This window comes from Pelodiscus sinensis, chromosome 4 (genome assembly GCF_052426305.1).
Source record: "Pelodiscus sinensis isolate ZL-2025 chromosome 4, ASM5242630v1, whole genome shotgun sequence".
Classification (NCBI taxonomy): Eukaryota; Metazoa; Chordata; order Testudines; family Trionychidae; genus Pelodiscus; species Pelodiscus sinensis.
This window is the reverse complement of record NC_143055.1, coordinates 131770138-131796143: the sequence shown is the minus strand read 5'-3', so window position 1 is coordinate 131796143 and position 26006 is coordinate 131770138. Positions and strand designations below refer to the sequence as shown.

Genomic DNA, 26006 nt, shown 5'->3' with positions numbered 1-26006 from the left:
CTTCACTGTGCCTCTCCCTCCACCCCAAGCAACTGTTTGTCCAATCCAAATCAGGCTTTTAGGATTCCACCCTGAGCCTGGATGTTTAACCAAGTGGCACATCCTCTGTCTTGAAAAACCTGGGACTAATTTGCTTTGGCAGATAACTCCAAGCGTCTTGGCAAATCTCAAACACGCTGCTTTGGAAACCAGTGGACGTTCTGAAACCAGTTAACCTATTGACAGCAGCAAAAAATGGTTTCTCCTGTTCTGATACCATAGCTACTGCCTGTGTTTTACAAAACTTATTGCTTTCTTGAGGAAACTTAAAGCAATTTTTGTAGCAAGACTTGTGTGCAGGCACAGCTTGTTTACAACAAATTCAAACCCACCTGATGTACGCTTTTGAGTCACGTAACTTGCTAAAAGGGCTTTTGATGGTTTTAGACATGGCGATGGCAATGAGGGAAATCTTCTGGGAATTCAAGGATTCTTGGTACTGAAGCAAAAAGATGTTCTTGTGGTTACCTCACTAGATTGTGACTCAGGAGAGGTCGGTTCAGCTCCCAACCCTCCCACTGTGTGAACCTGGGCAATTTACTTGATAGCTGTGACACTGAGTCACAAAGAGATTAAGTGGGAATAATATTTCCTTTGTCTTTTACTCCTGGGGGATTCTGCAGCACTGCCCCCTTTGAAAAGGCTTCCCCATTACAGAATTCCTGTGCTTCCCGGCAGAAAAGGCGGGGGAGCTGCGTGGGGGGAGATAAGCATGTATGCAGTTTTGGGAGGGTTGCCCCCCAACAAAGGTGAGGCACGGGGGGCTCATAGGGTTTTGTATTGCTGTCCCCCCTTTCTTAGAAGCACAGAGCTGCCCAGCTGAAGGAGGCTGCATCTTGGGCTCCTCTGACCCTGGGCCCTAGTGCCAGTTCTTCTCCCCTTCTGTGTGCTGTGAGCCTTCCTTTTTTCTATGGCACAGTGTGCCCATGGTGGGGTGCAGGAGACATCAAGGAAGGGAGTGCGGGGAAGGGATAGCATGGGAAGGGCATGGAGAAGGAAAGGGGATAGGGCAATTGTGCGAGGAGGTGGAAGCCCGGCATACAGCATCCCCTCAGCAGCAGCTGGGGCTCCCCCAAAAGTAGGCTCATCTAACCCTCACCTTGACAAACTCTAACCCGCTATGGCTAGACCCCTCCTTCTGGCCCCCAAAGTCCCTACCCCACTGAGCTTCCACCAGCTGCACCTGGAGCCCCTGCAGGTTCCCTTTGCCCCTTCATCCAGAACCCCCCCCCCCCCATGAGTCCCTGTGCGTCCAGATCTCTCACTGATCCGCCCACACCCACACAGAAACCTCTCCCCACACACCTGGCTCCCCCCTCTCTAAGCCCCTTCACACTGGGATTCTGCTGTGCTGAGCCTGCCTACAGTGCACTTGGCACAAAGGGGCAGGGCCCGGCCCTTGCACTGTGGCAGAGTCAGGTGTAGCCTCGCTGCTGGGTCCCTGTACTGGGAAAGGGATGTGGGGGGGAGGGGAGCGTCAGAATGGTTTCCTCCCTCAATGCAGCCAGTGGCCTCTGTTCCCTACGGCCATGCTAGAGCCACAGTTATTCACTGACAACGTTCGCAGAATTTAAAAAATATTGTGCACAATTTGTAATGTTTTGGTGCAGGATTCCCTCCAGAATACTCTGTTTAGGCCCTAATCCGGCATGATGGGCTTAATGTAACGCACTGTGATCGGTGCCATTGACATCAACAGAACTACTCTTGTGTATCATTTTTGCTGCGGGTAGGGGCTATACTATAAATGCCTAAACATTTGGGGGCTGTGGTCTCCATTGAGGCCTATAGGCTCCATTGTAATACAAGTGATAAACAAGGGCAATGAGATGTGGAAATCGGCGTCTAGTTACCTGATAAAGTACCCTTCTTGCCATATTAGCGAACTTCTTACTCAGGGGAAGGAAATAGCCGGATAGTTCCTGTTTGCAGACTTTTGTACTCCAGCCAAAGACCTAATGGAAAATTTTAGATGGCTAAATTGTATTAAATGATCTAATGTAGGTCTTCTTTGATATTAGAAATATCTCTTTATTTTTCAAGTGTATGCAGTGCGTTTTCGGTATCTCGCCAGATGCACAAACAAAATTTAAAACCAAACTTTTTGATGTAATCTTTAATTTAAACAAAAACAGACACTCAGAACCGCCTCCATTCTGATTCCCAGTGAAAGCTTTCTCTCTCAAGCCACCCGTTCAGAAAAAGCCTAAATAAATAGATGCACCTTGCAGCATACTGAATTCATCATCAAACTTTCCACCAGGATAGAGGAGGAAGGAAATTCCAGAGCCACAGAACCTCCATTGATTCCACCTGTATCCCACCCCCAGCCATATATATATCAAAAAACTATAAACTCAAGCCATTCAGATTATCTCAATTGGTCAGCCAAAGCACTGAGAGAGAAGAGAGGCAGTTTTTTCCCCGGATATCCAGCATTCAAGCTTAACAAGATTTTATAGACCAAAAGCACACCTTGAAATGATTAACTTCATGAAGTGGCTGAGCCGTTAACAAAACGTGCTATTTCTCATTGAAATCAGCTACTGTCTTGGATGGGAAGAAATGCTGAAACTCTTTATTTCTCATAAGGATCTGGGGTGATCTAAGGCCAATAAGTTATTCTTTTTTATCCAGTAAACTAGTTTAAATGATTATAACGAGGGGCTAACCTAGCACAGCTCCTGCCACAGAATATCATGCCTCACACATCTGTTAGAATGCTCTGAAGGTGTCCATCAAATCAGAGTTAAAGGACAAGCAGTTACCATCATTTATTAGGGGTGGTTTGTCACAGTTTTTTTTTAAGTCTTTCACAAGAGGATATCAAGGAAACTAAACAGTCATGGAGGTGAGAGGCAAAACTACTGTTTGTTATGGATCAGATACTGGCGAGGAGACAGAAAACAGAGTGCTCAGAAACCTCTTTTCCTTGATTTCTTGTAGACCTCCATTGAACTGCATTCTGCTGGCCCCTGGAGTCCCTGTGAGAGAGACAGAGAGATCCAGTTATACTCTTCTATGGGTTATAATTGTGGGATATGTGATGCAGCTTTCACACTGAGTTTAAGGAGTGGGTCTGAGTCAAGAGAATAATTAAAACGCCAGTGAACCTGGCCAGGAGGAAGTGATTTGTCCAAACACCCGGTGTGGGGTGAAGGTGTTCTCCTTAATGGATGAATTTTAAGGCTTGTGGACCACCGAAAGGCCGTTGAGTGGCGCATTGGCTTTCTGCTGGCCCCTTGGCACAGGCTGAATGTCACCCATTAAGTATATAACAATTCACTTTTCTGCAGGAACCTAACAAAGACATCCCTGAGCACTGGGAAATTGCCATATGATATACGGATGCTGTTAGACTGGTGCTTTGGCAACATATATATTGGCTTATTGAGACACATCAGGTGAGGAATAAGTTCAGCAGCACCACCATGTGGTTCAGCAAAAATTACACTTCAGCTTCATGAGTTTGATGCTGGATGCCCCAATGCGTGGTGGAACAACGGAAAATTCACCTCAGGAAGGCAGAAAGACAGAAAATGGTAAGCTGGGATTTTCCAAGAAGCCTAAGGTTGCATTTAAATGGGACTTACTCCAGCTCCCTTAGACTTTGAAAACCCCAGCCACAATCAGTCTTGATAATTCGTCCTATCCCAAGGAAAATTGGGCGTTTTAGGTTTATCCTAGACCTAAATTGGCTCAAATAAATTTCTGATCTAGCCTCATAAAAAGAGTCCCTGAGACAAACCCTGTTACCTGCCACACCCAGGCGGATTTATTGGCCTCCATTGTTTAAGTTCATTACTTTCATACAAGCTTAGTCATACCAGAGATGTCTCAGATTCACAGCTGGTTCCCTGCCCTCCGATGCAGCCAGGCATAGGCACCATGGATGGTCACAGAAGACGAAGGGGGCAATCGCTCCTGCTGTGGGATCTTCATGATGACATACTTGCTTGCCAGAGTGAAATTGCTTCAGTGGGCATCCCAAGCAATCTCCTGCTGCTCATAAGCAAAGGGCAGGTTTCCACAACATCCTCGCAGACTTAATGGACGTTGCCACCCTGGAGGGATAAACTTTCTATGGTGCTAGAAAGCATCTCAAAAATAAGAGCTGAACATAGTCACTTCCTCGCTCCCTGGTTCTGCAGTTTGACAATGAAGAAGATGGTGTCTGTCAGGACCTTGGGCACTTCCTGTACAGGAGTTTTCATGTGTGTCTAGTGTAAACTCTCCAGAGGGGGAAAACCTGGTAGTGCTTTGTGCATTTGGAACATCCTGAAAAATAAGGAGCAAGCATCTAACAAGTTCTACTGTATGTGCAAATGGTGATTCTCAGAGACTTGTCATCTAGGTGGATTTTTATGAGACATAGGAAAGTCACCTTCCTAAAATGTGAGTGTGTCCCTTATTAGATTTTGAGTTCTGGTTCCAAACTATGGAAGAGCTAGAGTACTTGCTAATTTATTTTGTAGGAAAATGTCTCATTTCTTTGCTGCCAAGTCTAAATTACAAAAGCAACCTAATATTGCAACTTCTTCCTGGGGAATCCAGTGTCATGCTAATGCTTCCCTTCCTTCATATTCTCCTACCAGGTATCTACCGAACGGAAAAAGATAAAGGCACGCTGTATGAGCTGACTTTCAAAGGAGACAGACCCCACACATTCAGAAGAGTCGTTTTATTCCGACCATTTGGTCCCATCATGAAAGTGAAGAATGAGAACCTCAACATGGCCAACACGCTTATTAACATTGTAGTTCCATTAGCCAAGAGAGCCGGCAAGTTTCGACAATTTATGCAAAATTTCAGGTTTGTTTCTTTTTGTGGATCTATATCTACCTTAATATTTGTATACACTATGATGCAGTTTCTGCAAACACCAATGACTTTTTTTCCCAGTGAAAGAAAAAATGTGCAGAAAACCATCAATTTATCATTAAAAAAATCTATTTGCATTTGCTTGGATCAACAGGTATTTCACATGAACAGCAATTAGCTTTAGTAGTGGGGAACAAGGGAACGGGCTATGCTACAGTCATCGGTGTTTCTGAAGTTGACAAAGCATGTACCAAGTATTTTATTCTGTTGGAAACTTGCTATTTACATCTTTGAGAGAATAGGTGCCAGAACAACCTCAATGACTCTGTCCGTTTCACTCCCTAAGTATCACAGGAAGGTTTCTAGAAAATAAGAGTCATTGTTTTATCTCCCATGAGAGTCACGGCAAGTAGTCCAACGAAAGGATAAATAAGTGATAGAGCGGCAATAAAAATGTGCCTGGACTCAAGAGTGCTTCGTTAATTTTGATCAAGGCTCTTTCTTTCTGACTCCCCTTCTCCCCCCCCCCCCCTGCAGCTGTAGCAATTGCAGGAATGGGTTTAATCAAGGTGTAGCTCCCGGTCAGAACTAAGAATAAGCTGCCAGTGATGAGGCTTGCATTTTGATAAGAAAACTGAGAGACTCATATGACTTCGCTTTGTCCTTGCCCAAGAGCGACACACATCCTGGCAGATGCAGAGATTCTTAGGCCAAGTGATTTGTTCTCTCTTAGCGAGATGAGGAGGGCGAGGGAATATCTTTCATCAGACTAAACTCAGTTGATGAGACAAGTTTCGAGCCATACAGAGCTCTCCTTCAGGCCTCTCGAGAGTTTAGTTTGAATGGACACCCCTTACACAGTTTTCAGGGACATACGTCGGCATGTTAGTATACAAGAAATAGAAATGAGGGTATAGGATTTTATTTCCCTCTCTGAATTCCCACTTTTCTAACAGACTCCTGGGAGCTAAGGCTGCAGGTGCTGGCTTTAGCAATTTGCCACTCAACAGCTGGATTTCCTGCAGTGTCTTTCTCTCTGTCATCTTAGGTGACTGGATGAGTGCTCTGCTACTATAACTCAGGTAATTACTAGATGACAATTTATAGCCTGCTAATGCAGAGCTATGACATATCTTAGGCCATATCCTAAAGCTCATTCAAATGGAACCAGTGTAGCACTCTATGGGTTAAAAGATATCAATGAAGGGGGGCAAAGATCTCACTGGAATGATTCCAGCAGACTATTTGGCCTGCAAAGTCTAGCATCGTCCTACATTCCCAACTAGGAGTGGCTGGTGTTTGGGAAAGCAAACATCCACAGGCAATTAATAATTTATTTTGATGTCTGTCCTAGGGAAATGGGCATTGAGCAGGATGGAAGAATTCACCTCACTGTAGTTTACTTTGGAAAAGAACAAATGAACGAAGTAAAAGCAATCCTTGAAAACACCTCCAAGTGAGTATGGGCGTCTAGTGAGGTTTGCTCCTCTCACTGCTGAGAGCCCCACGAGCCAGATTGCCTTTTCTTAGCACTGTCAGCGGGGAGACAGGTCATCCTGCCCGCCTTGGGTCAGTCAGAAACGGCATCACTGTGATCCTCCCTGATCTGCCTTTGTGAATTTAGGCCATGTCTTCACTACACGGGAAGGTTGAGTTAAGAGATGCAAACTCCAGCTACGTTAATTAAATGGATGTACCTTAATTTGAGTTTCCGCAGTCTCCACAGCGGGCAGACTCTGGGAGTAAACACTGCCATCAGCATCCCATACTCCTCAGGAAGAGCAGGACCACCGGAGCCGATGGGGGCACCCTCTGAGTTTGATTTAGCGAGACTTTACTAGACCTGCTAAATCAGCGATCCGCAACGCAGTGCCCATGGGCGGCATAGCGCCCGCCGGGGCATTTATGTGCACCTGCCGAATGATCTCGGCCAGCCCTGCCCTGAGCGCATGGCGCATGCATAGTGCTGGCCCCGGGCGCACGGTGCATGGGCGGCCCCTGCTCTGGGCACGCGGCACATGCGCGGTGCTGGCCCTGGACGCGCGGCAGCCCCAAAGGTTGGGGCCCACTGTGCTAAATCAAACTCCGGAAGATCAGTCGTGGCAGTGTTGATCTTCCACCTAGTGAAGACATGGCCTCAGATTCATGGGCTCCTCTTTTAACATCTGTAACAACGATCAGTCCTGAATTCCTTTAATCTTTGCATGAACAGCTTCTCTCTGTTGGCAGTGAAGCTTAACTTGGAGAAAATGCATGTAGGCTGGGATTTTCAATCATGCCATAGGGCATTAGACACCTACATCTTATTGAAGTTCAAAGGCATTTGGGCACCTAACCCCTTTAGGACTTTTGAAAATCCTGGCCTGAAATGTTTCTTGCACATAGTGAACAGCCTCTTTCCTTTTCTCTACCTTTATTATGAGATGGCATTTTTATAAGAAAATTAGGAAATGTGGAGCAGATAAAATTACTATCAGGTGGGTGCACAACTGGTTGAAAAACTTACTCTAAGAGTTATCAATGGTTTGCTGTCAAACTGTGAGGAAGCCTTTAGTGGGCCTAACAGCAGTCTGTCCCAGGTTCAGTGTTAAATAGGGCTTAAATTCAGCCGGAGCTATCCAGAGCAGAGCTCTAGTAAATATTTTGAAACCCTGACACCCTGAGCCCTGGCACCTCCCATGGGGAGAGCTGGAAATTCCTCTTTGAGAGTTTAAGCCCTGGTACTAGTCAATATTTCCACAAATGATTGTAATAATGGAGTAGAGAGGATTATTGTGGTTCACACATCGAATGAGTCAACAATGTGATGCTGTTGCGAAAAAAAACAAATGCCATTCTAGGATAGAATAACAGAAGCGTCATATATCCGACATGGGAGGTCACTGTCCTATTATATTCAGCATTGGGGAGACCTCACCTGGCTTCACCTGACCAGGCCTGTGACTGTTTTGGGGCACTTTGCTTTAAGAAAGATGGAAACATTGGAGAGAGATCAAAGGAGAGTAACAAAAGAAAAAGAGAGACATTTTTGTTAACAAGCCCTAGGAGGAGAGTGTGAAAGAACTGGGCATGTTCCTGTAGAGAAGGGAAAGTGGAGGGGAGTCTGTTGTATTAAGTTAAATGGAATAAAGGGGCCCAAAATGTCAGAGGTCTGTAACATGACCCTATCACTGTCCACCATTAAACCACATTAAACAAGGTTTAGGATTGGATCTACAGAGGTCTTGGCCTCGTTCGTACCATGGCAAACACACCAATAAACAGCTCTTAACCTTTTATTAAAGCTGAAAAGAAAAGAAATGGCTAGAATATTTTAAATGGTAAAGTATGATGCAAGGCTTTCATTGTGACCATGTCCCGTGTTCCTTTCCCTTTAGCTGGAGAGCTGTTTAGAAAGAGAGAAAAGTAATAGCTGTTCTCCTTGGAGAAAAGAGATGAAATTCACTGGCGTGGGCTGGAGCTGTTTGATGCTATTGTTTTCCAAGTTTCATTCTATTTCTTAAAAGACAAGACAGACACAGGCAAAGGGAACAGCAAAGATAGAAAATGCAGCTTTTGTCTAGAGTGTTGACTCTGGCTGGCAACCTGGCTACTGGAAAAACACAGGCACCGCCCATGGTCTGATCAGCCGCTCTGAGACCAGGCAAACTCGTACCATCGGGCTAGTTAGGGCATTGCATTTAGCTGCCTATCTCAGCAGGATCCCAAAAAGCTTCTGACTAAGCCAAATTCTTATTAGACAGACGGACAGAAAGGAAAAGGAGAGGGGATAGGAACAATGGGGATGATAACATCTTCCTGTCTCTGAGGAGTTGAGGAGCAGTACTTTAAAGGTGGTGAGGTGCTCAGATTGTATGGAGAAGAGGGCCTGATAAATACAATAGGAAGATCGTTGTTACCAGAATTAATTCCCTATTTCTAATGAGTTTGTCAGCGTACTAGAACACTTGCTTTAAACACCCGCCTGCTCAGTCCAACGGAGATGAAAGCACTGTGTTCTTCCAGATTGTATTCCATGGGGATTTTTGACAAATCCCTATTTGTTCGCCTATTTTTTAAGCTCCTTGGGGGACACACTGCACACTTCTCTGGCTCTTGTGCAGCTCCGGCTACTCCATGCTTAACAAACGCTAAGTGATAACAATTAAAGGGAGTAATCCCACCATTTGGAGTCAGCAGCTATATGTACAACTGGAGAATGATGATGCAGCGGCTTTGGTGTCCAACACAGATGGGATGACAAAGCAGACAAATGAGTCTCTTGTAAATGTGATTTATCACCTTGGAGGGTTTTTCCATCTAATGAAATCAGTCACTTCCCACCTTCTGTGTCCTGATCGCTAATTAGAGCCTGGGGATTTAACCAATGTGCACCACCAAAGTGCTGATTAACGACCCTAAAATAATTGAAGATGATCACTTTTGGCACCCTTCCAGAACTTCAGTGCAGATTCAGATTCTAGTGATTCTGTTGTTGTGGATCATGCCAGCTTTCAGCGCAGAGGCTTCAGGAAAAATAGGGAAATGGCTTGTGGACCAGGAGTTGCAGCCAATAGCCATACGCAGCCTGTCCGGGACTGTATTAGAAGCTGGGCTGTCCTTAGGATTTATGGGTCCAGCGCGGTTCTATTACAATGGTGCCCCCATGGCCAGTGACGTCGGGGCGGGGGGTGATTTTGAGAGCTGTGATTTTATCATCTTCAGCAACACAGTAATGAAATAGTTTTAAGCAACTTTTAAACGAAGGTCCTGTAACCTAACACAGCAAATTCAGAAATGGACAATCCAGACCTGGGCTGTGCAGTGCCTGTCAGACGGCTTCCTTACCCCTTGAATGGCTCTTTCCCAGGATCCATGTTCTGCTCACAGCTCTGGCAGGCGTGTCACTTGTAAATTAACCAGATCCTCGCTGGAGGAAGCAGAGCCACAGGCCAGGCCGGCCTTAGAGGAAATGGCGCCCTGGGCAAACTTGTATTTTGGTGCCCCCGACCCCTGTGGGCACAGCCCCACCCATTTCCCGTGGCTCCCCAACCCCTGCATCTCCATCTTGTGCCCCCTCTACCACTAGCCCCTGCATTGTACCCACTCTGCCCCTAACCACTGCACAGTGCCCCTTCATCCCCACCCCTGCCTTTCCTCCCACCTGTGCCCTCTACCCCAACCCTGCACTTCCAGCCTGTCCCACCACACGGCCCCCTGCCCAGCACCCTCCACCCCTTTGCCCAGCAACACCCATGTCCAGTTGCCCCTCACCCTCTAGCTACAGTGCCCTGGGCCTGGGCCCAGTTTGCCCAGCCCTCAGCTGGCCCTGGACACAGAGCAGGGATAGGAAGAGGCAGGTGGGTGGACATTAAGACCAGTGGTGCCCCACTCAGCTCCATAGCCTACATACGAGTAAGGGCAGCCCTGCTAGAAGGGGGTGTCTGCCTGAGTTCGTTCTGTTTGAGCTAGACCGTGCTGCTCTTGTAGCACTTGGACATTCCCCCGGCTCTCAGTCCACACGCTTGGGTGAACTTCTTACCCTTTGTGTTGCACTGTGACTTCTCAACCAGCCTTCGAGGTGCCATTGCTAGCTCAGCGCATAAGTTTGCGGTGACTTCACGAGCCCTGTGCCTTCACCCTGTAAAGACTGGGTTTTCAAAAGCTCGTTGGTCTCAGTGGGAGCTGCTGGGTGCTGAGCACATGGGAAAATCTGCCCCATACCTTATGTTCCTGCTTTGGTATTGCATGAAGGCCCAGTTTTCAGCAGTGCTGAGCACCCACATCTCCGGCTGAAGCAAGTGGGAGCTCGGGGCACTCAGCTCCCATGAAGAGCAAACTGTGGAGTCCAGCAATAACAGCCCAGCAGCACTGAATCTCAGACCTCAGGTCATCTGACTTGGGCTCGCGAGGCTCAGGCTACAGGGCTAAAACAGCCGTGTAGGTATTTGAGCTCAGGCAGGGTGGGATCTGGACTCAAACCTGGCGAGGGGGCAGGTCTCTGTCTATACTGCTACTTTTGGCCCAGCAGCCCAGGCCCAGCTAGCCTGAGTCAATGAACTCTGAGACTCTTGTGAGTCTCTCGCTACTGTTACCTTTGGCTATGCACTTGTTCCCAAGAGCTCAGTTTGCCCATCGCATGCCTGCCTTCTCTTTCACGCATGAGCTGTTGAAATAATCGGTTTTTCTCGGCTAAGCCAAGGGCTATCAGACCACAAGCAGCAAATCCACGCTAGGTTTCTCAAGCTGGTTGGATTTGAGCCAAGAGCAGTTTTAAGGAATACAGAGTAGCTGTGTCTACATTGGTGCAATCTTGTGCAAAAGCAGTTGCTTTTGCGCCAAAACTTTTTGCCTGTCTACACTGGCCACGAGTTCTTGCGCAAGTACACTGACGTTCTAATGTATGAAATCAGGGCTTCTTGCACAAGAACTATGATGCTCCCGCTCAGGAATAAGCCCTCTTGCGCAACTGTTCTTGTGCAAGAGGCAAGTGTAGACAGGCAACAGGAATTTCTTGAGCAAGAAAGCCCGATGGCTAAAATGGCCTTCAGAGCTTTCTTGCACAAGAGAGCATCTACACTGGCATGGATGCTCTTGTGCAAAAACGCATGCCAGTGTAGACGCTCTCTTCTGGAAGAGTTTTTGCACAAGAACTCTTCCGCAAAAGAGTTCTTGTGCAAGATCGTGCCAGTGTAGACGTAGCCAGTATGTACAATAGCTGTGTTTATCTGGAGGCTGAGCCAAGTCCATACATGCAGTAGAAGGTCTCCCGTTGGCTTCCATGAGTTGTGGATCATGACCTGGTTTAAGATTTTTAAATCGAGCTCAGGTACATTTTATTTGATTTTTAGGAAGTGGTATTTAAAGAACATTAACGCAAATACAATGATATCTCTGCAAATAGGAGTGAATATCTCTTTAAAAACATTTTTTTTAAATTTACAAATTAGACATAAAATAGCTAGATGATTGTTTTATTAAAATGGTATAGAACTCCTTCTCTCTTACCACTGTTTGCTGGTTCCCTTCACAGCCTATTCATATTACCCTGGAAATACAACAAAAGGCCCTTCTAAGTAGAAGATCAGAGTTACAGATTATATTCCCTAGCATATCAGAACTTCAGCCTCTGTCCCTCCATTTTAAGTAGATGTCATTCAGTAAATACAATGACAATAATGAAGAGTTGACTCCCCCTTTGGTCTCTTAAAACTCACCTCACACACTGCTGCTCCTCCTAGATCAGCTAACTTCAAGAATTTCACCTTTATCCAGCTGAATGAAGAATTTTCGAGAGGGAAAGGATTGGACATAGGTGCTCGTGTTTGGAAAGGAAGCAATGTGGTTCTCTTTTTTTGCGATGTCGATATATACTTCACAGCCGAATTCCTGAACACTTGTAGACTGAACACGCAGCCAGGTATGGCAACGCCGGGCATTTACTCCTTTAAATGGACTTCTTTGTATTGTGTAATAACTTTCACCAATTTGTTCTTCCTTGTGCGTGGGTAAGCAGGTTATCGTAAAGCACTGACATTCAGCTTGGTTAAGGCTTGCTGAAGAGGAAAAGCCTACATTTCTGATTGTCTAAAATATGACTGAGTGAAAAGGGAAAAAAAGTCAGCTTCCACAATGATTGAATTTCTTGCCTTGTTTTCTGGAGCCCATTTTCCAGCCAAACCACAACACTCTGAGATTGCAGACCTTATCTAAAACCCACGGAAGGCAATGGAAGTTTTTCTGTGGACTTGAATGACATTTCAATCAAGCCCTAAGTCTGTCTCCAATGTTAGAGAAGCACAAGTTTAATCTAATTTTAGAGCATCAGACAACTTCCTCAGTAATAACTTTCTTTTTTAATCTATTGTGATTTCTAGGGAAGAAAGTATTTTACCCAGTTCTTTTCAGCCAGTATAACCCAAGTATAATTTATGGGCACCACAGTTCCATCCCATCCTTAGAGCACCAGCTGGTAAGTAACTGGCTCTAAAAATGCATGCTTTAAACAGTGCATGAAATGCCCCCTCCAGGACGACGTCTGTGCTGAGAACTTGAATTTCACTCTCCTGTGTCCAGTGAGATGCGGTGGGCTATTATTGAGTCCAGGGCATTCTGTGGTCATGCTTCACACACTAGCAACTTTACCTTTAAAGCAGGGGTGGGGAACCTAATTTGGGTTGGGGGGCTGCTGACCCATAGGAAAAGCCAGACGGGGTAGCACACAAGTGAGAAGCAAAACCAAACCAAAAAAACCTCATTCCCTAGGCCCCCAACTGAGGGGAGAGACATTCCCCACATTCCCCTTGCACACCAGAGCCTAGGGGTGCCCAGTAGGTTTTGTGTGCTCCAGGCCTGCAGTGGGTCAGTGGAGGGGCTGGAGTGGCAGTGTGTGTGTGTGGGGGGGGGGGGGGCTGGATCCAGGCAAGCCGGGGGCCAAATCTGACCCCCCCCCCCCTCGGCATAAGGTTCCTGACCCCTGCCTTAAAGCATATTTGTGTTTACATTTGTAAATTAAGAATTTAAACACAGTCTGTTGGCCAGAAGCTATCTTATGTTGGCCACTTTCCCCTTCGAGGAGCATATGGCGTTGGGACTACCAAAATCTGCCCTGGCTCTAGGGTATGTCTACACTGCAAGGCTATTTCGGGATACTGGAGGTATCCAAAATAGCTACCCTGCATCCAAGGAACGTGCCTGTTATTTTGAAATATTTGAAATATTTTTTGAAACAACGGATGCTCTATTTCGCCATCCCTGTAAACCTTGTTGTAGGAGGAATAAGGGATTACTCAAAATAGCACTTTATTTCAAAATTTGGTGCCATGTAAACATGCCAGATTTCGAAACAGCCTATTTTGAAATAAAATCGAAATAAGATAAACAATTTGTGTAGCGCAAATTGCATATCTTATTTCAATTTTAGAGTGCAGTGTAGACGTAGCTTTAGCTTCCTCACCTCTTTAAGGAAATAAGCCTGTTTCCCTACCTCTTGCTTTGTGAGGCCAAGTGATGTCCATAAAGAGCTGAGAGCTGCTTGGACTGATGGTGCAGGAAGGTAACTAATCACTGGAACAGACTCCCAAGAGCTGGAGCGTGGATTCTCCATCACTTGAGGTTTAAATTGAAATTGCCTGTCTTGAAAAGCAAGGCTGTACCTCGACGGCAAGGTATTGGACTCAGTGCAGCGATTGCTGGATGGGGCTGTGGCTCTGCAGGAGGTCAGATTTGATCTGATCTTAATGGTTCCTTCTGCTTTTAACATGTGTGGGCCAGACCTTCCGCAGGTGTAAATCACTGTAGCGTCATTGACTTCAATCCGGCCCCAAGAATGAATAAGGTCAAAAAGATGTTATTTTAAAATGCTGTTTGGCAGGTTCCCACCTGGAACTGGGGCACCCCTGAGTCCTGGGGTCCCTTTGTACCAGGGGCAGGTAAAATGCCCATCAAGCTACCAAATTCGGCCTGCAGGACCCTTCATCAGGCTCCCTGCCTGTCCTGCCCCGGGTCTGTGCTGCGTGCCCAGGGAAAGGGGGGGAATAGTTATATAACTGATAATATTTGATGTGGTTACATGACTATTCAGTTAATTGCTATCTAACATCCCTACTCCACCCCCTTCCTCCCCCCCAGCCCTCTGCCCCCTCCTGTACCCCTTCCCCATGTAACCCAAACCCTCTGCACCTGTACCCATACCCCCTCCTGGACCTTGCACCCCAATCCCCTACCTCTGGTCACAACCCATATCCCTGCACCCCCTCCTGCACAGCTCCTCCAGGTCTCAACCCCCTACCAGACCTTGCACTCCCTCCTCCACCCCAGTCACCTGCTCCAGGCCACAAACCCCTTCTTCACCCAAACTCTCTCCCCCATCCCACACCCCAATCCCTTCCCCCACGCTCCCTTCTGCATTCATCTTCCACTCTAGACCCACCTCCTCTGTTAGTATCATGGAAGAGTGCAGCCTTGACCACTTACCTAATTCTTGGAGTGCCCCCTCCATTAAAAATTATTGCTCACCCCTGCTTTACACTGCACTGCTTTCACGGCGCACACAGAGGCAGGGACACACCCAGCTGTAATTACATACAGATGCGGTGATCAGCCCAGCATGAGAAGAGTCCGACTAAGGAACTTTCCAGCCTCTCAGGCACATTTACCTCTCTCTGGTGAAACCCAAGTGTATACCATCTTGCACTGCACAAAACCTGTACAGCATATGCTCATGAAAGTCACTTCCTCCCGCAGTGTGGAGAGTATTACAGAACAGGTTTCTGAGGTGAGTTATGACTCCCACACGCTGGTTTTAGACAAGGCAAAAACAACTTTAACAACAAACGATAGATTCTAAGGGATTATAAAGGGATAGCACACAGACCAAAGCAGATTACCCAGCAAATAAAAATGTGAGCACACGGTAAGGATCTACTTTTCGTATATGAACAGTAGATCCTCACCGTATGAGGTGATAAAAACAGGCTGCAGATTCTTAAGGGTCAGCCGCACTGGCTTACAGCTGGGGATCCCCCAGTGTACCATGCACAGGCTAAAACCCCCTTAAACCTGTGTACAGCACTTCCCCCAGTTCAATTCAGTCTTTGTTCCTCGGGTGTGTCGGGGTCTCTTTGGTTGGGGGGGAGTCAGTGAACGATGTCATCCCTCCCCTGCCTTTATATAGTGCTTCCATAGGGAGGGAATCTTGTTTCGAAGCTCGGTTCCCACAGCAGGTGACCCGGCCTGATCATGTCACAGCAGTCATGACTCGGAGGCTGCCTGCAGTGTCCTCAGGAAGGCCCCCAGATGGAAGTTAAACTTCTAAGGCCTGTTATTTTTTCTAATCACCCTTCCCCACCCAGCTTTTCAGAATAAAAGCACCTTATCTCGTGGGCATTTCCCAGGTGTAGACACATTTGCTATACAGTGCCAGTGTCAATATTCCGCACTTCAGATCCATGCGTACAAACAGGACAGTCATTCAGCAAATCATAACCTTTTCAATGCTATCTTACACAAAATACATTATCCTTGTGCCATAATCATATCTTCTCTAATCATCTCCCTCTGAAGAACAGGGGTGTGGTGTCACACTGATCTTAGGCATGCAGGGTTAGTTGCAGCCAGGTGTTTCTGGGAAGATAATTTGGGGAGGAGCAGAATGTAGGGATGGGAGTGACTCCTCTCCAGAGAAGTGCCTTTGCTCGGCACAGAAGCTTTGCGTTGCAGCACGGTTCTGGAAGTAGGCAGCAGCAGTCCGTGTCTTGTGCACTCTTGCTTGGCCATGTGCTGATGTTAAAGGAGGTGCTTGAGAATTGTGCATATACAGTCACCATGCTCCTGCTTCTCTCTAAAGATCTTATCCTGCTGGATCCCCACCTTTCAGCCCACACACCCCGCGCCCTGGCCTAAGGTGACTCATGCAGCTCATCAACTCAGAGCTGTAGAATCCAGGGATTAACAAGATTTGGGGCTTTGGCTAGATTCTCCTTTGCTTGGGTCCTTCCTAACTGTAGCTGGTGGAGGCCTTCGTTGCTTGCCAGAGCTCATGCCACCTCTGTCTCAGACTTCAGTGTATCGGAGCCTACTCTCATACAGGAATTGTTTGAGGTATCAGTGAGGGCCCAAAAAGATACAGGGTGCACTCAGTGTTGCAATGCTTAATGTTCTTAGGCACCTAACTCTTACTTTCAGAAGTAATTTAGGCACTCACAAACCTAAATCCCATCAACTGAATGAGATTTTGGTTCAAGTCCCTAAATCCCTTATGAAAAATGAGCTTTAGGCTCTTAAATCCATTAGGCATTGCACCACGGCAGCTCCTTTACAAATCTTAGCCATGAAGGAGCACATGCCCCCTTGACTTTGCCTTTTGCAAAGGACTGCAGGTGTTTTAAATCCTTTCCTGCTATTACCAAATTTAACCGGTCAGAGATATTCAAAAGTGGTCAACAGGATCAGGAGACACTTACCAGCTGTAGGGTGGAAGAACAAAACAGGGTTTGTTTACAAAGCAGACAATTTGTGTGATGAACAGAAAAAAGCTTTTTCCCCATTGACAGTGGGATCAGTGAACAGACAACAGATGTGTGAAACTATTCCATGTAAATATCCTCTGTATTATCAACACGAGAACTTGGAAAATCCTTTAACCTGCTTATTCCTAATAAAATCTTTCCTGATACGGCTGCTGAATTCACACTAGCACTTATCTTTCTGCTGCAGCCTGGCCAGAGAACCCCAAGCTTGTGAACCATTTATATAGGAAAGGAAACAAACATGTTGTTATAAGACTGAAGTTAAACCCGACTGCACAAATATTTATAGCCAACCTCAGAATTGTGCATTGTGATGCCCATGTTGGAGAAGCGTCTTGATTTAAAGAAGAGAAATTGCCAGTACAATTTTATTTAGTGAATCATATTTTCAGCCCAGATTTCTTCCTGGGCAAATGGCCAGATCAGAACCATTAAAACAAGAACTCTGTTGGCTGCCTCCCATGCTGCTTGCGCAGCTGAGAAAGCACCTTCGTAAAGCTTTGAAAGAGATTGATTTGTGCTGTAGCTGCGAGTTTGAATGGGAAATTATTGTGCTAATGCAGACAAATAACTTGCCAGAAAGCCACTGCTAGGGCGATTGCCTGTCACAGGGCAGCCTTGGAACAGTGGCTTCCTAGTGCCTATCAGTGGGCTTGCCGATCATGGCTTTGAAAGGGGAAAAAGCGAGGTCAGAGATAGGGATGTGAAAGGTTAACCGGTAAGCATCACCAGTCCCACTTAGCCAGTGGGGGCAGGAGCAGCTCCCCGCCTGCCAGGGACAAGGGCTTGCTCCAGCCCTACAGGGCCCACCACAGATGGGCTGCTCTAGGCCAGGGGTGGGCTGGAGTGACTCCCCCAGCCCCTCTTTAATCAGTTAACCAATGGGATGGGATTTTACATCGCTAATCAGAGATGGCTGCAGTAGTGGCAGAACAGTAAAAGGAGCAGGACTCAAACAAGAAAGGGCTAGCACTGAAAATGGGCACACGAGAAGAACCAGAAGGGTGCTCCGTGCTCAGTGGGGCTTGCAATCAGGGGTGGATTCCCAGCTCGGTCACAGACATCGTATGCAACCTTGGGCAGGATTTTCAAACACAGGCGTGAAATCCCAGGACCTTCTGTAGTTGGCCTCATTTTCCAAAAGCACTGAGCACTTGGCAGCTCCGCTTGACGTCAATGGGCACTGCTGGATGCTCAGCACTTGACAATTTCAAGGCACTTACTTAGGCTACTCAGTGCAGATTTAGGACCGTAACTTTAGATCCTTGTTTTGAAGATCTTGGTCTTTGCCTCCATTTGCCATCTGTAAAATCAGGACAGGGACACCTGGATTTGTCTATCAGTGTTGACTGTTAGCCCTTGGGGGCCGGAGCTGGGCACTGCATGTCGGTACAGTGCCAGGCACCATGGCACTCTGAACTTCGCTAGCACCTCTGGTCCCTGCTGGATTTCAAATAATATTTCAGTCTCATTGGCTTCCCTAATGTCTTATGTCCATTTGTAGAAGGTTTTAAGTCATTTCGTTCTGCCAGCCAAATTGCCTCTGTGGCACATTAGAACTGCGTCTTTTAGAAGAGCCCTGCAGTCGTTTGCTAGCGCATCACTCTTGTAAACTAATCAAAAGGTGCCACACATCTGCGACTGGCTCACTTGGTGCTGTATTAATACATTCCCAAGACCGATTCAGATCCTGTGGAAACTAGCTGTCATTTAGCATAACAACCTTCCTGCTCATGAGAGTAATCTTCCAAAGGTGACTCTCATGACGCAGGCTTTTCCTGAGTCTGCAGAGAGACACCCTGAAACAATAGGCCTGAGAGCCGTGGGCTGTCTGCATTCAGCTCAGTGGAATGGTAACGCTAATAACTGATGATGACATTCGCTGACTCTGCCACTGTTGCAATTAAAGCTGGGTCAGGCCCTTATCCACTGGCGGGGTATGATGCAGGTGGGATAGAACCAAGTGAGGTGGCTGCCCCCATTCCTATCCACCCTCTTTTGCTCAGGTTACAGGTTCTATGGCTGTAATATACATGCTCCTTTTCCCCCCAGGTTATAAAAAAGGAAACTGGATTCTGGAGAGACTTTGGCTTTGGAATGACATGTCAGTACAGGTCCGATTTTATCAACATAGGTAAGAATGTGCACTTAAATAAGCCTGCTTTAGAAATGCTGGTTCAGATTCTCTTCGCTGATGCAGTCCTTTTGTGCCACACCCCTGGGAAGGGGGCGTGGTCTAAACGCTGATGTACTGTGGCTATTCCTAGCTGCCATCTGGGACCCTCCCCCTGGCATACAGCTCTGTCCCCCACCTCCATAGCAGCCCACACAAACAGAAGCACCTTACAGAATACCCTGAGGTCAACACCTTGGGGTAGTGCAGCCCAGGCGGAGAAGCTGGTTCACCAGCCCTCCAGCAAGAACGTTCTGCCTTTGATTTCAGCAGGAGTTTCTGAAAATCAGAAATGCAAATCACAGGCAGAAACTTTTGTTCTTGGCTTTCATGGCTGACTTGCTTTCTGCCCTGGCTTTGCGGAGGTCAAGGCTTATCAAGGAAACTGAGCATGAACAGAAAGTGCTGCTTGATGCAACCACAAAGCACTATGGGAAGAGACTTCTAAAAAGTTGAGACCTTTGGGCGTGTTTGCAGAAATTGGTGTAAATGTAAAGCGTGCCAGAGTGAAGAGCTGGGGTGGAATGAGACAGGAGAACCCTAACTGTACAAACTCACTGGGGTCGGGAGACAGCTCTGAATAATGGTGCAGAGTATGAGTTGCTGTAGGGTGCACTGCATTGGTTTATTTTGTCCTTCATACGACTGCCAAGTTAATTCCAAATGGCCTGCAGACGTCAGACTGGGAAGGGTTGGCAACTTGGTCTTCTCTAACCTCACTAATCATTGTGTGATTTTTTTTTTTTTTTCTGGCCAGGAAAACGGTTCATGTAACTGCTCATTTGTAACAGTGGTGTGAGAGGTGCTAATGTAGTTCTAGGCTTCCAGGAGAGATGATTTTCCTGGTTGCATTTTCCATGGAAAGGCCATCTATTTCTAGAATTCATTCTTTCTCATTTTTTTTTCGCACAAGGTGGCTTTGATCTGGACATCAAAGGCTGGGGTGGAGAAGATGTACACCTCTACCGCAAATACCTTCACAGCAACCTTATCGTGGTCAGGACGCCTGTCCGGGGCCTCTTCCACCTCTGGCACGAAAAGCACTGCCCAGATGAGCTGAGCCCGGAGCAGTACAAGATGTGCATGCAATCCAAAGCTATGAATGAGGCTTCTCATGGCCAGCTGGGGATGCTCGTCTTCAGGCATGAGATTGACGCTCACCTACGCAAACAAAAAACCAGCAGCAAAAAGCCATGAAGCCAAACCCAAGAACTGGTTGGTTGTATTTCCAAAAAGACTGTAGCTGCTCAAAGAGAATAGGAGTGTGCACAAGCTGGATCAGAAAAGCTGGAGCTGGCAGAAAAAGGAAGGCAAAAGGAAATGCTCTCCCCTTTTCTTTCCTCCCTTAGCAGCTTTTGAATATGCCATTTAGCTTGCTTTCCCGTGCTGGCTCGGGCCAGGGAGTTGGCGACAAAGGCAAGGTGAGAAGAAAGATTTTAGAAACCAGGAGCTTGTGTTCAATTCTTGTGCCGCCCTAAGAAAGGGTGTGTTGCATTCCATTGAAATATCCCCAGGTGGTGACAACAGCTGCCTTCATCCTGCAAAGACTTGTGTCCATCTTTAATGTACTCCAGTGGGGTTGCTCCCACACACAAGTGTTGGCAGGATTGGGCTTAGCGTGACCTTTGTATTCAAAAGGGAGGAATGATTTTAGGTGTCCACCTTGCCACACCTAAATGGGGCCTGGTTTTCAAAAAGCACAGAGCACCTGCTCTTCAAAAAAAAAAATAACCTCTTTAAATGTGGCTTAAGGAGCACACCCAAAATGAGTAGTTGCATTTGAAAATGTGGGCCAGTCTTGAGTAGACAGACACAGTCACATTTAGTTTCATAGACAGAAGCATCTAGGACAAGGCTGTCTAGAATCTAGAAAGATAAAGATCTACGTAAAATATGAAATTCCAAAATGCTAGAGCTGGTGTTATACCCTACTCTGTACGTTAAACCAAAAATGAAAAGCCATAGCTTGGAATTTTCTGCAGACTACTCTCTTACAACATGTTTGGTTCTAGAGAATGTTAAGTATATCTGGCTTGGTTTGTTTTACAGTAAACTTGTTTTGCATGTGAGTTATTTTGTGCAGATGTAAATTTCCTACTTCAGGCCTTAGTTAGAAATAGCACAACTTTCCTGTATGTTTTGAAAATGGTTTGCAGTTTAGATCATAGATCCATAAATAGAGCTATTTCTCTCACCCGTGAGGTGCTTATCCTGAAATTGGCTAGCAGGCTGAAATGCATACCTTCTTTATTGGAAGTAGTGTGACGAGAATTCATTTATCAAAAGAAGAACATGAGTACTGAAATGAAGAACTTTTTTTTATTCCACTAGAAAAAGGAACATTATCTGCAATCCTGATTTAATGAATGACTCTGAATAACAAATGCTGTAGATACCAAAATGAAGGGCCTCTTTGTGACTTGTTTATACCAAAGTATTCAGTATAAACCAAATCTAGCATTTTACCCAGTGCATAGTGGAGTCTATAAGTGCTATAAGAAATATTTCTATGAAGGATTAATTGGAGCCTCTGATACTCAGTGTTCCTAAGTGCTTCCCAGAAATTGATCTGCTTTTTAAGAGCTTTGTTTGATAGTTGCCTCTAGCACTGTTCAGATATTTTATTGAAACCATAAACTATTTTATTTTAATGCGGTTGTTTCTTTTGGCATTTTAATTTGTATTAGCCAACAACAGATGCATGGGCTAATGTTTGCTTTCCTCCTGTTTTCCTATCATTTCATTGTTCAGTAGCTTCAAATTCTTTCAAGCCATTTGGGATATGAATGGGGTTGTCACTATTTGTGCATTACCATAAGGAAAGCCAGGGGAAGGAAGAATGCCAGGCAGTACAGTAACAATGAATAAAATAGGGTGTATGTGGACATCGGGTAGTAGGCATACTGCCCCCTACCTTTGTGAAACATTCTTTGGCAGAGGACACACACTGAAAACACCTTATTGTAAGTACCTTCTTTTACTTGATATTCTAGAAGTTATGATCAACTTTTTAAAACTTGTTGGGTTCTGTGAGATGAGACCATCACCCACAGCTGTCAGCCTCTCGAGCTAAAGAGGCACTATTCAAATGTTTAGCCCTAGAATCTCACCTGCCTTTAAATGTGGGGTGGAGAAACATTGGTTGGAAGACTCTAGATTCTAAATAGCTAATCTTAAAAAGGGGGGAGTGCTGTAATTCTTAGGCCCTACAAAACTCTTTGAAATTCTTCCCTTATCAAAAGTGTGTGTAAGCATGCTGACGCTGCATGGCCAGACACACAAGACTCCTGCTTTCAAATCTATGAAGATACGATTGATAAATCCATGCACTGAATCAACAGGCTTATTTAAATCCCACCCCTTGTACACAGCAGCGGTCTCCCAGAAACTGACTCAAAACTAGGTGCAGTGTCTGAGTGCCTCAAGCGCCTGTTCCCCACTCCTCCCACCATGTGATTGGCCTGGCATTCCTACCTTGCTTGTGCCCTGCACAAGCTTTAATCCGTCCCTGCCCTGGCATAACATCTTCATCCAGCCCCTTTCACACCGTGACAAGCAGAGCTTTCAACAACACTGCTGTAATCCTTGGCCGCAGAAACCGTTTCAATCACTCTGTTCTTTCCACAGTGGCTCACTGCCCCCTGAGCCCTGAATTAATGATAAGGGAAGGAAGGGACCGTGCTGTTCTCTTGAAGCTGCGATTAATTACAAGCAGCTGGAAAGTACAGCTTGCCCCACTGGAGAAGTGAGATAAAGCAAGAATGGGAAAAGCACCCTTGTTAATTACAGCCCTCTTACTGGGAATGCCTGCTCTTGATCTTCAGGGCCTGAACCACTGAGCCTTTCACCTAGGTTCACGACAGAACACACACTGAATTGTGGGCTAAATAAATGGTCCACGAATAGAGCCGGTGCTACAAGGATCCACCTGGCCTCCCTGCATCGATGCTGTTACATCACATTGCTCTCAGCCTTGTGTGCTGCAGTGGGAGCTCTGTGAGGGGAAAAACCATCTCAACAAGCTGGAGGCAGAACCTCTGTGCTAGACCAGGGGTGCACCTTACACAGGAAACCTCTGGTTACGGCTGTGATTGTATCACAGCAAAAGTAAGCACGCAGTTCATGGAACAGCTAGGGGGAGAAAAGCATACAAAATCAGGGAATGGTGATGACAACACACAATGAAACAATTTAACAGTACAGTGTGACAGTGACCGCAGGAGTTTTACCTGTCAACGTAAACTAGTTTGAATGTAGAGACGCACACTGTGCAATTGTGGTTCAAACACACATGATGAAAAAGCTATAGAATAAAAATAACTGATTTTTTTTTTTTTAGTAACAGATGAAAATTGCAACAGTTTGCAAAAGGGCTGAGGTGTTACACAGGGACAGATGGTTCTGCACATTTTACAAGACGAGGCAGCAGGTTCGGCCCCCATGCTCTTGCTAGGCATTGCAGAGCTATGACAGAGCTGGGAATCTGGCCATCATGCTTCTCCTGAACTCGAAAATGTCCTTGTTCCTCAAAATTCTTGAAGAGCTCCACAGTGAGTCTGATACCACTTCTGTGCTGGAATACAGTCTTCAAACAGTGGTTTATTTTAAACACCATGGGCTCACCAACATCAAGGTGTTTTGCTTTGTTTGGCTCAGTGGCCCTGCACTGAAGAGAAAGCAGCAGGTTGGTGAAAGCAGGAATTAAGAGTCTGGCCAGATATGGTTTTCTTTTGAGCTTTCCAAGAGCGCTGGTTTTGCTATTAGGTATCGCCAAGTTTTATGCCGCAAGACCAGGCAAATCACTTCTGACATGGACATGGATTGAGGGCTTGTCATCAAGTTGTAAGCGTGTTCTTGATTGGGGGGGCAAACTTTTCAAGCCTAGCATGCTTCAGTAACAGCTATGGCTTGGCAAAGAGCAACAGTCGCTTGAACATCTGCTATGACCCAATGTAATCCTCACTGTGTTCATTGTGATAAAACTCTTGGCAGGCAGGCTCCCCCTCTACCTTGTGGCAACTGATTACACAGCATCCAAGTGCTCATTGTGATCATCTGATTGGCCCTCCCGTTTAGCAGAGCATGAAAACTTCACCCAGTCCTTCCTGCATCAAGTCCATCCTCTCTCTCATTGCTGGGGTAAGGCATCTTACTTTTAGAACATCTTACCGTAAGTTGAATATTTTATGTGATGGAGAATAGAATCAAAATCCACAGGGCACAGAATAAAAGCGAAGTGTAGGATGCTCTTTTCAGAAGTGACCTGAAGGCCTTTGTGTTGATGGTTTTCTTAGGTTGTGCAGAACAACCCCAAGCCACATGGAAGAGGAGAAATGGACAGGTAATTTAACCTGAAACTGGACTGATTTTCATTCACTACTCAGATCACAGAGCTTGTCATTTCGTGTAGTGGAGAGCAATAACACATCTGTTTTTCATACCATGCACCATCAATCCTGGCACTGACATTAGGACGTATTTTAGAAGCGCTTCGAAGCTGTTCCACGACCAGTGGTCCTTGCAAGCGGGGCACTTGTGCAGCTGCTCAGGAGCGATTCAAATGCTGCCCAGCTGATTAGCAGAGAGCCCACAGCCAGGTTTTTGTTTCTACTGGTGGTGCACATGCTTCAGTGCACATAACATTTATTGCATACACGGCTGGAAAAGATTAGCGGGAACATGGGCTTTGATATATTATACCACAGCTCTCTGGGCCAAGCAAAGCTCAGCTGTTTACGTCAAAAAGTAGAAGGCCCAGCGCCGTTCAGCATGAGCAGTTCTCTCTCAGACGTGCCTGTGTGTGATTTGGGTGAGACGTGTGGACAGAACTTCAGCAAACAGTTGTTCCATTATGGAAAAGACTGGGCACTTTATTTGCAGGCACCTCGCATTGTTCGTGTCCACATTCGACTTGTGTAATAACTGATGAACAGTAAAAGGTTTTACTAGATATGAAATAGCCCAGGCTCTGTGGATGCAAGAGTTAAAACGTCTCCACCAGATTCCAGCTTGCTTTCTTTAATAAACCTGCTGTTTCCCTCCCATCTCCAAAAGGTTTATTTCTCCCCCGTGTGGAGATAAGCCTCACCACAGTCTTCTAGTCAGGGATTATGTCGCTGCATGGGCTGCACTGGTCTTGTGCCGGCCTTTCTGCATGGGGTGGATTTTACAATGGACCTGATCCTGCAGCCCATTGGCATTAGTGGACACTCAGAGGACTGAACTGCAATTATGCAACTTACCACTGGGGGGTCGGATCAGCTCCTTGACCAGAGGCGACCCCGTCGAGTTTGAAATACCAATTTCACTGCACAGCTGGCAAACTTCCCACAACCTGGCAATTGGGGTTGCAACATCGGAGGGCAAAATTCTGATTGAGCTGCGAGAGCCCAGAGACATTTACACAAACTGTTGCTGTAACACATGGCAGCCTCTTCCTTCCCAGCAGGTCCTTTCCTTGGCTAGGGCTCCTCCAGCACTTGCTCGGCTGCTGAATGCCGCTAATAGAGAACAGCACCCAACCTTAAGTGCTGACTCACCATTTTGCTGCTAAGCATTTTCAGACCCAGGCACTAGTTTGGAGGATTTCACTTGATTGGTGCTGGCTGTGCATTGGGGGGGGGGGGGAATCTCTCGGATAACAGTTCATCCGTCCATTTGGGGAAGGCACAGGTATGTGTCACAAGGGGGGACTGGAGGCTCTCACTCCAAGAGTGCACAGTAGTCAGGTTCCAGGCCCTGCTGGCCACATGGGTAAAGCAGTAGTTCCTTCCCCACAGAAGTGATGGGCTCCTCCTGTTGGCCAAAGGACAGGCGTTAGTCTCCCCCATCTGAAATTAGCGCAGACGCACTTCGGCGCGGGCAGCCTGTCAGGGTGAGCGGACAGCTTGCTGTCGACTCTGCGCCAGCACAGGCATGGCTTAGCCTGACCATCTCTCATTATCAGGGTGCGGAGTTCAGAGCCT

General features: G+C 46.4%; 2 protein-coding genes across 13 annotated transcripts in view; one reads left to right on the top strand and one right to left on the bottom strand.

Moving 5' to 3' along the window:
* The window catches only part of CSGALNACT1 (chondroitin sulfate N-acetylgalactosaminyltransferase 1), a 73807-nt gene extending 52612 nt beyond the window's left edge, over nt 1-21195 (top strand). For all 11 annotated transcript variants that reach the window (XM_089778165.1, XM_006125366.5, XM_025185792.3 and 8 more), the window contains 6 exons: nt 4635-4851; nt 6215-6316; nt 12081-12259; nt 12717-12811; nt 18921-19002; nt 19955-21195. In XM_089778165.1, coding sequence (XP_089634291.1) covers nt 4635-4851; nt 6215-6316; nt 12081-12259; nt 12717-12811; nt 18921-19002; nt 19955-20238 — 959 coding nt within the window. In that variant the 3' untranslated portion in view covers nt 20239-21195. The remainder of the gene's footprint in view (nt 1-4634; nt 4852-6214; nt 6317-12080; nt 12260-12716; nt 12812-18920; nt 19003-19954) is intronic.
* A 359-nt stretch (nt 21196-21554) lies between these two features.
* Nucleotides 21555-26006, bottom strand: part of SH2D4A (SH2 domain containing 4A) — a 30647-nt gene continuing 26195 nt past the window's right edge. For both annotated transcript variants that reach the window (XM_089778168.1, XM_089778169.1), the window contains exon 10: nt 21555-25836. In XM_089778168.1, coding sequence (XP_089634294.1) covers nt 25744-25836 — 93 coding nt within the window. In that variant the 3' untranslated portion in view covers nt 21555-25743. The remainder of the gene's footprint in view (nt 25837-26006) is intronic.